The sequence below is a fragment of the Eschrichtius robustus genome, chromosome 1 (genome assembly GCF_028021215.1).
Source record: "Eschrichtius robustus isolate mEscRob2 chromosome 1, mEscRob2.pri, whole genome shotgun sequence".
Taxonomy (NCBI): domain Eukaryota; kingdom Metazoa; phylum Chordata; class Mammalia; order Artiodactyla; family Eschrichtiidae; genus Eschrichtius; species Eschrichtius robustus.
The window spans coordinates 158243522-158258936 of record NC_090824.1 but is presented as its reverse complement, the minus strand read 5'-3'; the positions used below and the strand labels follow the sequence as shown (position 1 = coordinate 158258936).

General features: G+C 42.5%; 1 protein-coding gene across 3 annotated transcripts in view; it reads left to right on the top strand.

The window, feature by feature from the left end:
- The window catches only part of SV2B (synaptic vesicle glycoprotein 2B), a 75337-nt gene that overhangs the window by 45372 nt on the left and 14550 nt on the right, over positions 1-15415 (top strand). For all 3 annotated transcript variants that reach the window (XM_068537571.1, XM_068537565.1, XM_068537575.1), the window contains 3 exons: positions 4980-5090; positions 5903-5991; positions 11957-12121. In XM_068537571.1, the coding sequence (XP_068393672.1) occupies positions 4980-5090; positions 5903-5991; positions 11957-12121 (365 nt within the window). The remainder of the gene's footprint in view (positions 1-4979; positions 5091-5902; positions 5992-11956; positions 12122-15415) is intronic.

The window sequence follows — 15415 nt, the reverse complement described above, 5'->3', positions numbered from 1 at the left end:
TCTCTCCAAGCTCCTGCTTATTCCTAGGACATGTTACTGAGTCTTTGGGTATAACCTCTGCTGTTAGTAGATTTCACCCTTTCTCAGGAAAAGGGAATTAAAAAGGTCACGGGCTCAGTATTTCCATACTGACTTGATGATCATAGTAATTTTGTAGAAGAGGATGACTGGATGGGCCAGGAAAAAAAAAAAGAAAAGAAAAACAGCTGGAAAGTGTTCCTGACCTCAGACAGCTGGGCAGTGGCTGGAGTCAGGAGTGATACTCAGCCCTACTGAATGGGGTCGTCTGCTATGATCCTGTGCGCTCCCCTCTGTAGACGGTACTCACAGTAAACATGCTCAGGGGCCTGGAGGAAGAGCTTAGGGTAGGCCAGGCTCTTAGTGTTCATGGTGAGCCCTGGATGTGGCCCTCCTCACATCCACCTTGGAGGTGATGGGGTTCAGGACATGATACCCCAAAATATGGCACCTCGGCATATTGAATATCAATTAAGCTGAAGGAGTTTGAGAAAACAGCAGAAGTAGAAATGTCACTCTGACCTCCCCCTGCTCCCCTTTCTTCCCTGAAACAGACCATAAATCTCCCACATGGAAGGTGCTCTCCCTGCACCAGGAGGAAAGAAGATGTTGTTCTCAGCAGAGATGGGGAACTTAGGGCCAAGAAGGCTGTATCAACAAACCTTGTTAAACTAACCCTTATAGTCCTAATTACTCCTTCACCATTTATTCACCCTAGCCCAAATCCCTTTGTCTTGTCAGTTCTTCACAAATGTACTGTTTCTACAAGGTATAAAAACTTCCTGGGCTGGTCACTTCTTTGGGGCTTCATTCTCTTGTGAAAGCTCCCACAGACATGTAAAAATTCAGTAAAATGTGGCTGCTTTACTCCTGTTAATCTCTCTTTGCCAGTTTAACTTCCAGACCCAGCCAGGGAGCCTAAGAGGGTAGAGGAATACTTTCCCTCCCCTACAGAGCCCTGGCTCCCCTACAGAGCCCTGGCTCACCTACAGAGCCCTGGCTCGCCTACAGAGCCCTGGCTCCCCTACAGAGCCCTGGCTCCCCTACAGAGCCCTGGCTTTCAGCAGCCCCATTCGCTACCTCACAAGCTTCTGAACAGCCCCCAGCAGGTGTCCATTGAGACACCTTTGGGAAGGGGGTGGGTTGAAGTATTCCCCTGAGAACTCATGCTCTGCAAGGCTGGGGTGAACACAGACCACACAGACTGTATTCTACTTTAGACTGAAGCAAAGCCAAGTATCCTAGTTAACTGTAAATTAGAGTAATTATGCTTGCACGTTGTCAACACACCCACTCCCAGATCCCTAGGGAATAGGGTGTTATTTTCCCCAGGAGCAAAGCAAAGACAAAATTTGCATTTCCTTCTCCCCTCCCCTCCCCTTCTCCCCTCCCCTCCCCTTCTCCCCTCCCCTCCCCCCCTTCCCCCCTTCCCCCCCTTCCCCCCCTTCCCCCCCCTTCCCCCCTCCCCTCCCCTCCCCCTCCCCTCCCCTCCCCTCCCCCTCCCCTCCCCCTCCCCTCCCCTCCCCCTCCCCTCCCCTCCCCCTCCCCTCCCCTCCCCTCCCCCTCCCCTCCCCCTCCCCTCCCCTCCCCCCCTCCCCTCCCCTTCCCCTCCCCTCCCCTCCCCTTCCCCTCCCCTCCCCTCCCCTCCCCTCCCCTCCCCTCCCCTCCCCTCCCCCTTCCCCTCCCCTTCCCCTCCCCTCCCCTCCCCTCCCCTTCCCCTCCCCTCCCCTCCCCTCCCCTTCCCTTCCCCTCCCCTCCCCTCCCCTCCCCTCCCCTTCCCCTCCCCTCCCCTTCCCCTCCCCTCCCCTTCCCCTCCCCTTCCCCTCCCCTTCCCCTCCCCTCCCCTCCCCTCCCCTCCCCTTCCCCCCTCTCCTTCCCCCCTCCCCTCCCCTCCCCTCCCCTCCCCTTCCCCCCTCTCCTTCCCCCCTCCCCTCCCCTCCCCTCCCCTCCCCTCCCCTTCCCCCCTCTCCTTCCCCCCTCTCCTTCCCCCCTCCCCTCCCCTTCCCCCCCTTCCCCCCTCCCCCCTCCCCTTCCCCCCTCCCCCCTCCCCTTCCCCCCCTTCCCCCCTCCCCTTCCCCCCCTTCCCCCCTCCCCTTCCCCCCCTTCCCCCCTCCCCTTCCCTTCCCCCCCTTCCCCCCTCCCCTTCCCTTCCCCCCCTTCCCCCCTCCCCTTCCCTTCCCCCCTCCCCCCTCCCCTTCCCCTTCCCCCTTCCCCCTTCCCCCTTCCCCCTTCCCCTTCCCCCCTCCGCACCTCAGGCATGTGGGATCTTAGTTCCCTGACCAGGGATTGAACCCGCACCCCCTGTGGTGCAAGCACAAAGTCTTAACCACTGGACTGCTGGGAAGTCCCATTTAGTGTGATTCTTAATGTGCTTCCTGACTTGAGGTCAACCTTCTCCTCGGCCTCTTTCGGCTGCAGCTGGGTTCTTGGTCTCCCTGGGGTACCTAATAACACAAAGACCAGTTCCAGCCAAGAGTCCCACTGGAGGGCCTGCTGCATTCCCTCTCCTGTGTCCCAGTCTGGGCCTGGGCAGAAGAGCGTTTGCAAAGGCCACATAACCAGGAATGGCAGGACCAGCCCAGGAGGCTCTGGCATGCTTACATACCTGTGAGTTTTAGGAAGAGCACCTATGCTTTTACCAGGTTCTCAAAGGGGTATCCGGCCCTCCCAAGAGGTTAAGAACCACTGTTTTCAGGGTTTAGAAAAACAAAGCCAAGCCATCCTAGGCTCAGTGCTTGGGAATTAAAGAAGCAATTGTCCCTAATTCAGGGACTGTATTTTCCCCTGTGGATATCCAGCCTCATCGCTCTCTTTCTTTGTCTCCTCACATTCTCAGTCCCTTGGCTGAAGAAAGAGATGGAGACACTTACGACTAAAGCCTTTTCTCCCTAGAAAGAAATGTTTGTTGGAGGAGGTGATAGAAACTGGTTTTGAATTTTTTGAGTACACTCTTCTATTTTCCTCTGAATTGGTCTGCATGCACGGACCTTGATAACTTGGCCAAGAGTTTGTGTGGTCAGGAATCTCCTTAACATGATGGTTAGTTATAGAATGCAATGGTTGTCTTAAACATTGATTAAACTGAAAATCGCTGTCTTAATGAGTCAGGATTGCTCCTTGAGGCTACCTGCTGACATCGGACAAATTAACACTTTCCGGGGCCCTGGGGGGAGCCCTGAGATATACAGCCTTATTCCCATTCCCTATCTCTTTGATTTCCTCCAGAAAAACCAGGGGTAGCAAGGAGGACATAATTTCTCTCTCTTTTTAAAAATTAAGGTATAATTGACAGATAACATTATATTAGTTTCAGGTGCACCACATAATGATTCAGTTATTTGTATACATTGCAAAATGATCACCACAGTAAGTCTCGTTACCATCTGTCACCACACATTTACAAAAATTATTTTCTTGTGATGAAGACTTTTAAGATTTACTTTGTTAACAACTTTCAAGTAATGAATACTGTATTATTAACTATAGTCACCATGCTCTACGTTACATCCCCATGACTTATTTTATAACTGAAAATTTGTACCTTTGACGCCTTTCTTCTATTTTCTTTATTTTCTTCTATTTCCCCACACCCTCTCCCCTGTGGGAACCACCAGTCTGTTCTCTGTATCTATGAGCTTGGTTTTCTGTTTCTGTTTTGTTTTGTTTGTTTGTTTGATTCCAAATACAAGTGGGATCATAGGGTATTTGTCTTTCTCTGTCTGACTTATTTCACTTACATAATGCCCTCGACGTCCATCCATGTTGGTGCAAATGGCGAGATTTTTTTTTTTAAATTTTTTGTGGCTGGGTAGTATTCCATTGTGTGTGTGTTTGCGTGAGTGGGTGTATATCACATCGTTATCCATTCACCTGTTGATGGCCACTTAGGTTGTTTCCATATCTTCACTTTTATAAATAATGCTGCAGTGAACATGGGAATGCAGATATCTTTTCGAGTTAGTGTTTTCATTTCCTTCAGATAAATACCCAGAAGTGGAATTGCTGGATCATATGGTAGTTCTATTTTTAATTTAATTATAGAACCTCTATACTACTTCCCATAGTAGCTGCACCAATTTACATCCCCACCAACAATGCAGAAGAATTTCCTTTTCCCCACATCCTTGTCAACACTTGTTATTTCTTGTCTTTTTGATAATAACCATTCTAGCAGGTATGAGGTGATATCTCACTGTAGTTTTGATTTGCATTTCCCTGATGATTAGTGATGTTGTGCATTTTTTTCACGTACCTGTTGGCCGTCTGTATGTCTTCTTTGGAAAACTGTCTATTCAGATCCTCTGTCCATTTTTTAATTGGATCTTTTTTTTTTTTTTTTTTTTTTTGCTATTGAGTTGCATGAGTTCTTTTTATATTTTGGATGTTAGTCTCTTATCAGATATATGATTTGCAAGTATTTTCTCCCATTCAGTAAGTTGCCTTTTCATTTTGTTGATGATTTCTTTTGCTGTGCAGAAGGAGGACATAATGTCTTTTATTCTGCTGTGTTTTAAAAATGTCTTATATTCTGCTGTGTTTTAAAAATGTCTTACATAGCAAACCCCCTTTCCTAACACACACACACAAACACACACACACACTGTTGCCTATATGGGTTCTAGACTTCTGTGATGTTAGTATCCATTAAGGATAGACTTGTGAACTTTAAGGTGAAGTCAATTCTTCTATGGGCAAATCAGATATAAACAGGAATTCAGCGTATTTCCCAAAGCCATAATTGAGTGAAAAAACTCTGATTCATTTTGTCTGCAGTGGGACATAGCCACCTGAGAAAGATCCCTAAAGAGATACTATGTACAATTTTGGTTAAGAATTACTGACCTGTAGGGTCACCAAAAGCTCCTCTGGCCCTAAGTAAGTTAATAAAATCAGTTACATTAAACTAAGAATTGAAAAGTCAAAGTGGGGTTAAGATTCTCTAGCCCATCTTTGCTTTACAGGTTTCCAACATTAAAACTCCCAAGCAAATGGATGAATTCATTGAGATCCAAAGTTCAACAGGGACTTGGTACCAGCGCTGGCTAGTCAGGTTCAAGACCACTTTCAAGCAGGTACAACTGGGGACCTGGGGTTGTTGAGAGGGAGGCTCTATGGAAATCTGTAATGTCAGGGGATGAAGAATAGAGATCTTGAACACCCCCATCAACCCAAGACAGTGTGGTGGGCAGGAAGCAACCTTGGATAGGGACTTTCGGGTCCTAGCCCATGCTTACCTGTGAGCCTTTGAGCCACAAACTATAAACCTTTGTTTCTTTTCTTTGTTTTTCCTTCCCAAGGCAGAGATTTTGAATATAGGTACAATGTCTAGTCTGAGTAAACACCTTTCTCTCTAGCACCTTCTCATTAAATAGCCCACAGGAAGAAAGGAGTGGGTTAAAGAAATGACCCCTTTGAGATTTGTTGGTGATTTCTGAGAAAGTCTTCATGAAGGGCAAAGCTCCTATGAGGTGAATCAACTATTGAACACTGAGGCAGTCAATGGCCAGAGTCTCCTGAGCCTGGATGACCTTCTTGGTGTAGGGTGGTTCAATGTTTGGAATATCACCCATTCCCACTGGTGGGGAGCAGAATTCACTACTCAAGGCTATTCACTGCCTTGACATCTCCACTCCGTGTGCTTTTTGTCACATGCATGGAGCATTGCTGTGTTCCCAGATGCTACAGGACTGTTAGAAGTTGAGACCAGCCAGTAAGAAGAGAAGAGGCTTTCCTTGTTATTTGAGCAGAATTGCTCCCTCTGGAAGATAATGGTTGCCCATTCTCTCCATGGGTTCCTAGGCAATTAAATAGAAAATATTAAAAATGAGCTCTTCCAAGTCACAAGTTTCTGCCTTTAACAACCCATCTCTTCTGTGTGTTATAGGTCTGGGAAAATGCTCTGTACTGTGTGATGGGGCCCTACAGGATGAACACACTGATTCTGGCCGTGGTCTGGTTCACCATGGCTTTAAGGTAAGCTCTGTCTTCCTTAAGTTCATTAATTTCCTTGTGCTTCAGGTGCCTCATCTATACACTGAGGGTTACAGTTGGTTCTAACTCACAGAGTCTGTGTCAGGTTGGATGATTTTGGCTCTGAGTAACAGGCAACCAACTCTAGAGGCTTCTACAACTAGGAAATTTCTGATCCTTATTTTTTTTAATTTTTATTTTATTAAAAAAATTTTTTTTATTATTATTTTTTTACATCTTTATTGGAGTATAATTGCTTTACATTGTTGTGTTAGTTGCTGATGTATAACAAAGTGAATCAGCTATACATACACATATATCCCGATATCCGCTCCCTCTTGTGTCTCCATCCCACACTCCCTATCCCACCCCTCTAGGTGGTCATAAAGGACCAACATGATCTCCCTGTATTATGCGGCTGCTTCTCACTAGCTATCTATTTTACATTTGGTAATGTATATATGTCAATGCCACTCTCTCACTTTGTCCCAGCTTACCCTTCCCCCTCCCCGTGTCCTCAAGTCCATTCTCTACATCTGTGTCTTTATTCCTATCATGCCCCTAGGTTCTTCAGAACCATTTTTTTTTTTTAGATTCCATATATATGTGTTAGCATACGCTATTTATTTTTCTCTTTCTGACTTACTTCACTCCATAGGACAGACTCTAGGTCCATCCACTTCACTACGAATAACTCAATTTCGTTTCTTTTTATGGCTGAGTAATATTCCATTGTATATATGTGCCACATCTTCTTTATCCATTCATCTGTCGATGGACATTTAGGTTGTTTCCATGTCCTGGCTATTGTAAATAGTGCTGCAATGAACATTGTGGTACATGACCCTTTTTGAATTATGGTTTTCTCAGGGTATATGCCCAGTAGTGGGATTGCTGGGTCGTACGGTAGTTCTAGTTCTTTAAGGAAGCTCCATACTGTTCTCCATAGTGGCTGAATCAATTTACATTCCCACCAACAGTGCAAGAGGGTTCCCTTTTCTCCACACCCTCTCCAGCATCTATTGTTTGTAAAATTTTTGATGATGGCCATTCTGACTGGTGTGGGGTGATACCTCATTGTGGTTTTGATTTGCATTTCTCTAATGATTAGTGATGTTGAGCAGCTTTTCATGTGCTTCTTGGCCATCTGTATGTCTTCTTTGGAGAAATGTCTATCTAGGTCTTCTTCCCAGTTTTGGATTGGGTTGTTTGTTTTTTTAATATTGAGCTGCATGAGCTGTTTATATATTTTGGAGATTAATCCTTAGTCTGATGATTCATTTGCAAATATTTTCTCCCATTCTGAGGGTTGTCTTTTCGTCTTGTTTATGGTTTCCTTTGCTGTGCAAAAGCTTTGAAGTTTCATTAGGTCCCATTTGTTTATTTTTGTTTTTATTTCCATTACTCTAGGAGGTGGATCAAAAAAGATCTTGCTATGTTTTATGTCAAAGAGTGTTCCTCCTATGTTTTCCTCTAAGAGTTTTATAGTGTCCAGTCTTACATTTAGGTCTCGAATCCATTTTGAGTTTATTTTTGTGTATGGTGTTAGGGAGTGTTCTAATTTCATTCTTTAACATGTAGCTGTCCAGTTTTCCCAGCACCACTTATTGAAGAGACTGTCTTTTCTCCATTGTATATCTTTGCCTCCTTTGTCATAGATTAGTTGACCATAGGTGCGTGGGTTTATCTCTGGGCTTTCTATCTTGTTCCATTGATCTATGTTTCTGTTTTTGTGCCAGTACCATATTGTCTTGATTACTGTAGCTTTGTAGTATAGTCTGAAGTCAGGGAGTCTGATTCCTCCAGCTCCGTTTTTTTCCCTCAAGACTGCTTTCGCTATTCGGGGTCTTTTTTGTCTCCATACAAATTTTAAGATTTTTTTGTTCCAGTTCCATAAAAAAAGCCATTGGTAATTTGATAGGGATTGCATTGAATCTGTAGATTGCTTTAAGTAGTATAGTCATTTTGACAATATTGATTCTTCCAATCCAAGAACATGGTATATCTCTCCATCTGTTGGTATCATCTTTAATTTCTTTCATCAGTGTCTTATAGTTTCCTGCATACACGTCTTTTGTCTCCTTAGGTAGGTTTATTCCTAGGTATTTTATTCTTTTTGTTGCAGTGGTAAATGGGAGTGTTTCCTTAATTTCTCTTTCAGATTTTTCATCATTAGTGTATAGGAATGCAAGAGATTTCTGTGCATTAATTTTGTATCCTACAACTTTACCAAATTCACTGATTAGCTCTAGTAGCTTTCTGGTGGCCTCTTTAGGATTCTCTATGTATAGTATCATGTCATCTGCAAACAGTGACAGTTTAACTTCTTCTTTTCCAATTTGGATTCCTTTTATTTCTTTTTCTTCTCTGATTGCCATGGCTAGGACTTCCAAACCTATGTTGAATAATAGTGGTGAGAGTGGACATCCTTGTCTTGTTCCTGATCTTAGAGGAAATGCTTTCAGTTTTTCACCATTGAGAATGATGTTTGCTGTGGGTTTGTCATATATGGCCTTTATTATGTTGAGGTAAGTTCCCTCTATGCCCACTCTCTGGAGAGTTTTTATCATAAATGGGTGTTGAATTTTGTCAAAAGCTTTTTCTGCATCTACTGAGATGATCATATGGTTTTTATTCTTCAATTTGTTAATATGGTGTATCACATGGATTGATTTGCGTATATTGAGGAATGCTTGGATCCCTGGGATAAATCCCACTTGATCATGGTGTATGATCCTTTTAATGTGTTTTTGGATTCTGCTTGCTAGTATTTTGTTGAGGATTTTTGCATCTCTATTCATCAGTGATATTGGTCTGCAATTTTCTTTTTTTGTAGTATCTTTGTCTGGTTTTGGTATCAGGGTGATGGTGGCCGTATAGAATTAGTTTTGGAGTGTTCCTTCCTCTGCAATTTTTCGGAAGAGTTTGAGAAGGATGGGGGTTAGCTCTTGTCTAAATGTTTGATAGAATTCCCTGTGAAGCCATCTGGTCCCTGACTCTTGTTTGCTGGAAGATTTTTAATCACAGTTTCAATTTCATTACTTGTGATTGGTCTGCTCATATTTTCTATTTCTTCCTGGTTCAGTCTTGGAAGGTTATACATTTCTAAGAATTTGTCCATTTCTTCCAGGTTGCCCATTTTATTGGCATAGAGTTGCTTGTAGTAGTCTCTTAGGATGCTTTGTATTTCTGCGGCATCTGTTGTAACTTCTCCTTTTTCGTTTCTAATTTTATTGATTTGAGTCCTCTCCCTCTTTTTCTTGATGAGTCTGGCTAATGGTTTATCAATTTTGTTTACCTTCTCAAAGAACCAGCTTTTAGTTTTATTGATCTCTACTATTGTTTTCTTTGTTTCTATTTCATTTATTTCTGCTCTGATCTTTATGATTTCTTTCCTTCTGCTAACTTTGGGTTTTGTTGGTTCTTCTTTCTCTAGTTCCTTTAGGTGTAAAGTTAGATTGTTTATTTGAGATTTTTCTTGTTTCTTGAGGTAGGCTTGTACAGCTATAAACTTCCCTCTTCATCTTGTGTATCTTCCTTCCCTTTCCATCTTGTCTATCTTTCTTTGAATGTGGTTTTTGTTCCACAGGCTACAGGATTGTAGTTCTCCTTGCTTCTGCTGTCTGCCCTCTCGCATCCCATAGGTTTTGGATCATCGTGTTTTCATTGTCATTTGTCTCTATGTATGTTTTGATTTCCTGTTTGATTTCTTCAGTGATCTCTTGGTTATTTAGTAACGTATTGTTTAGCCTCCATGTGTTTGTGTTTTTTACGTTTTGTTCCCTGTAATTGATTTCTAATCTCATAGTGTTGTGGTCAGAAAAGATGCTTGGTATGATTTCAATTTTCTTAATTTACTGAGGCTTGATTTGTGACCTAAGATGTGATCTATCCTGGAGAATGTTCCATGTGCACTTGAGAAGAAAGTGTAATCTGCTGTTTTTGGATGGAATGTCATTTAAAGCTTCTGTTTCCTTACTTATTTTAATTTTGGATGATCTGTCCATTGGTGTAAGTGAGGTGTTAAAGTCCCCCACTATTATTGTGTTACTGTCGATTTCCTCATTTATAGCTGTTAGCAGTTGCCTTATGTATTGAGGTGCTCCTATGTTCGGTACATATATACTTATAATTGTTATATCTTCTTGGATTGATCGCTTGATCATTACGTAGTGTCCTTCCTTGTCTCTTGTAACATTCTTTATTTTAAAGTCTATTTTATCTGATATGAGTATTGCTACTCCAGCTTTCTTTTGATTTCCATTTGCATGGAATATCTTTTTCCATCCCCTCACTTTCAGTCTGTATGTGTCCCTAGGTCTAAAGTGGGTCTCTTGTAGACAACATATAAATGGGTCTTATTTTTGTATCCATTCAGCGAGCCTGTGTCTTTTGGTTGGAGCATTTAATCCATTCACGTTTAAGGTAATTATCAATATGTATATTCCTATGACCATTTTCTGAATTGTTTTGGGTTTGTTTTTGTAGGTCTTTTTCTTCTCTTTTGTTTCCCACTTAGAGAAGTTCTTTTAGCATTTGTTGTAGAGCTGGTTTGGTGGTGCTGAATTCTCTTAGCTTTTGCTTGTCTGTAAAGCTTTTGATTTCTCCAACAAATCTGAATGAGATCTTTGCTGTGTAGAGTAATCTTGGTTGTATCTTCTTCTCTTTCATCACTTTAAGTATATCATGCCACTCCCTTCTGGCTTGTAGAGTTTCTGCTGAGAAATCAGCTGTTAACCTTATGGGAGTTCCCTTATACGTTATTTGTCAGTTTTCCCTTGCTGCTTTCAATAATTTTTCTTTGTCTTTAATTTTTGCCAGTTTGATTACTATATGTCTCGGCATGTTTCTCCTTGGGTTTATCCTGTATGGGCCTCTCTGCACTTCCTGGACTTGGGTGGCTATTTCTTTTTCCATGTTAGGGAAGTTTTCAAATATAATCTCTTCAAATATTTTCTCGGGTCCGTTCTCTCTCTCTTCTCCTTCTGGGACCCCTATAATGCGAATGTTGTTGTGTTTCATGTTGTCCCAGAGGTCTCTTAGGCTGTCTTCATTTCTTTTCATTCTTTTTTCTTTATTCTCTTCCACAGCAGTGAATTCCACCCTTCTGTCTTCCAGGTCACTTATCCGTCCTTATGCCTCAGTTATTCTGCTGTTGATTCCTTGTAGTGTATTTTTCATTTCAGTTATTGTATTGTTCATCTCTGTTTGTTTGTTCTTTAATTCTTCTAAGTCTTTGTTAAACATTTCTTGCATCTTCTCGATCTTTGCCTCCATTCTTTTTCCGAGGTCCTGGATCATCTTCACTATTGTTATTCTGAATTCTTTTCTGGAAGATTGCTTATCTCCATTTCATTTAGTTTTTTTCTGGGGTTTTATCTTGTTCCTTCTTTTGGTACATAGCCCTCTGCCTTTTCATCTTGTATATCTTTCTGTGAATGTGGTTTTTGTTCCACAGGTTGTAGGATTTTAGTTCTTCTTGCTCTGCTCTTTGTCCTCCAGGTAGTTTTACCTCTTGCTTTGCAACTTTATATTCCTGTGTTCTTTCTCATGAGTAGCTGAGTTAGCTAAGGCCTACAACTTAGTGTTAAATGGTAGTGCTGATAATGCATATCCTGGTCTTGTTTCTTATGTTAGTGGTAATTACTGCAGTGTTTCCTCATTAAGAAAGAGCCTGCCTTTTGAGCTGAGATTTATATATTTTTACATGCTAAGGAAGCATCCATGAATTTCTAATCTATTGTTGTTTTTATTGGGAATGAATGTCGTTTTTTATCAAATTCCTTTTTGGCATCTATGGATATAGTCATGATTTTTTTCCCTTAGATCTATTAATATGATGAGTTATATTATTAGATATTTCTAATGAACCATACTGATACATTTAAAATGGGCTTGATTTACATCAAGTCATGAATGCAGTCTCTGATGGCGTTGCTGCTCAAATATTCTGTCTTCTGTATTACAGTTATTATGGACTTACAGTTTGGTTCCCTGATATGATCCGGTATTTTCAAGATGAAGCATACAAGTCCAAAATGAAGGTATTTCACGATGAGCACGTCTATGGTGTCACAATCAACTTCACAATGGAAAATCAGATTCACCAACATGGGAAACTTGTGAATGACAAGTAAGTGGGAGACCATGGGCTTTCCTCAGATCAAGGGGACTGTGTGTAGGGACTGTCTTGGGGAGAGAGCCATTGGGAAGATAAGAATTCAATATGGCGAGGCTTGACCTCCAAGGCTGGTGGAGCATCACAGCTTACCATGGCTGCCAGAGACTCGACAGTGCCCCTGGTGGCTCTGTCTGTACTGTGCCGTCCCCTGTCATCCTGGCTAAGGTTGATTAATCCAAGGAGGGTCAACCAAATCATCTCTCCTGAGACCTCGCATCTTTAATGGTGATGCACAGAGAGCCCCTCAATGATGCCTGCCTGGAGAGAGGTCCCAGAGCTCTCACCACTGAGGTCCTGTACCAACTCACAGCCTGGCTGTTGAGCTTTTTCTTTGATCCTGGATGCTTCTTCAGAAGCAAATCCAGAGGCCAATATAACACTCTCTTATGTTATTCTTTCACCTAATATTACCTCCAAGCATTAATTGGCATGGCCCATTGTCATCAAGAATGTTGTTGTGCTTTGGGGAAAAAATGAGTGGACTGTTAGAAAAGTCCTGCCCTCAATCTGTTTGACTCCTCCTCTTCCTACTCCTGGGACACTGAGATGGATAGTCCAGCCTGTTGGGCTTTAAGAACACCTCTTTGAGGTTGCCCTCTGAAGGCCCCAAATGGGTCAGGGCAGGACAGTTTCCCCCAGGCCACATGCTCCACTAAACTGAGCATGTTCACTTCTGCTGTTTCCTTTCTTGAATTATCCTTAGCAAGTTCACTGGGTCAGGCGAGGGCATGATACACCAGAAACACCACAGCCCAGTGTCAGTGGTATAAACTGCCCCCAAGTTAATGTGTCTGTGCAAGAATTATCACCATGAATTTTCTCCTCCGACTCGGTTCTACTTCCCCAGCCCGCACCCACCTGGTGTGTCTAAGTGGCCATTCCCGTGACTGTGAGAAAGAAGTGTATGTCTGGGTGAAGTCCAAGGAAGTTGGCTTGGGCAGTCTAGTCCATATGTTCTTACTGGCCAGACCTTAGCAAATGTTCACTGTTATTTAGGATGAGAAAGAAAGTGTGACACGAAAAGGGGAATGTTATTTCTACAAATATAAGGCCTTTGGGGCAGGAAAGTTAGGACCGACTATCCGTGGACATGAATTCAGATTTTCAGATGATGTTTTGAAATGCCGAGGCTGAGTCACAAACATCTCCACCGTCACGTGCCCATGTATGCACCTGCTCTCGGTGGGGACACTTCGGTTCCTGGAATCTGCTGAGAGTAGCCACTCCAGGGATGGCAGCTCGAAGGCTAGTGGTTGGTGGATGGCAATTCTCCCCAGGATTTCTCACCATCAGGGCTCTTCAATATAAGCCCAGAGATCTTGTGTTGGCATTGCCAAGGAAGAAATGTTGCCCTTCTTTATTAGAATGCTTTGGAAATGTTGAAAACTAAGGGACATTATGGATGGCTAGATGTCACCCATGATATGATGTTATTCCCTGCAGAGACGAATTCACTAAAAGAGACCTCATCTATGAAGTTGCCAATGTTCAGTGATACTCTATTGTGGTGTTAGCAATAATAACAATGGTAATGACACTTCTGTGTGCCAGGTGCTTCCTTAAGTGCCTTTCAGAGATTATCTCGTTTAATCCTCACAGAAACTCCAGGAGGCAAGAAATGTGCTTTCTCCTTTATAGGTCGGGAAACAAGCTTAGAGAGGTTGAGTTGCTTGCCCAAATCACACAGCTAACGTAAATAGATTAGAAATATCTCTCACCAATTCATGCATTTGGACTCCAATCCCATACCCTTGACAACTACAAATATCGTCTCACTGGGAATCTCTCCATTCCCACAAAGGCCCTGTTTTACATGGTGTTTTCTGGATTAAAAAGTTAATTGCAATGCCAGAGCTGTTATGATTTTTAAAAGTAGGTTTTGCAGTTCTAAGACTTAGCTACCCAGAAAATGGGAACTTCTGCTCCACTCCGTCCTTTTAAAAGATCCGAGCCTCCCAAAGCTTAAGGCTTGAGGAAGGCGGTGGTCTCATCTGTGGAACCAGGACCCCAGGGAACAATAGAGTTATTGTTAAGGGTCTGCGAATGCATAAGCAGGCCAATGATTGTCTGGGAGTGGATGTAAATATTCTGCACACACAGATGTTCTACCACGTTTCTGTGTTTCAAATGCATACAAATGTTTTTGTGTGATTATTAAAGTATAAATTCCTTCAGAAGTTGCAGTGAGTTCATTTTAACTTGTCATATATATGTCATTCAGTTTTTTAACCAGGGGATACCACTGTCACTTGAAGCTCATAATTTTTACCCCAGCAATTTGTTTGAATAAAAACCGTGTTTTTCTCCTTGGAAAAAGATTAGGAACCTTTGAAACCAATCTAAGGAATTGAACCTGGTTTCTTTTCTTGAGTTATGCTGCCATCTGCTGGTCATAAACTAGAAAACATGCCACCTTTGGAAACCTTGAGCCTCTTTGGAGAGTTAAATTCTTCAAGTTCTTTAGCTTGGATGGGGCATTGTCCCCATTCGTACCAGTATTCCCCCTTTGACTTTATCCACACTTTGCTGATTAAAAATTTACATAAAATTATTTACTTTATTGACTATCACACATGGGGGAAGATTACTTTTAGCAGGGAGAGCAGAGAGAAAGAAAGCAAATGCCTATCTAGAAGAGAGAAGGTTGATTTCACACATCACAAATGCTACCCACACTGTTAAAAGCATTTTTTAGTGGGGCATCAGTAGGAATTTTCTTCATCTGCAGTGGGTGTGTTTCAGGACAGTAAATCTCTGCGAAGCTGGCAAGGGTGGGGAAATGTGTTAAATGTACCTTCTGGCTTCAGGTCTGAGGAAGTAGCCAAGGCTTGAGTGACTTGGGTTCCAAGCCTTGATGGGTTAGTAAATAGCTGAGCCACCTCTGACCGACCTGTTTAAGCCTCTGATTCCACATCTGAAAGTCATAATATTGATGTGTAATGTCCATCAGCCTTCAGAGTTAATAAAATATCTCAGCAAAATTTTGTAATTTAGTCTAGGTCCTGCATAGTTCTTATAGAGCTTCTTCCTGAATATTTCACAACTAATTGGCTACTGAAAATGGGATTGCTGTTCCTCCATCAGACATTTACCCAGGTTATTGCAGATCAATAGAAATCCTGTTGATTTGGGGATGTTTGTTTTGTCTCTAATCGAGCTCTTTTATTAGTTCTAACAGTTTCCCCTTGTTATTGTTATACCAGCCTATCACCTGCCCATAACAATTGTTTTGTCTCCTTTCTTTTC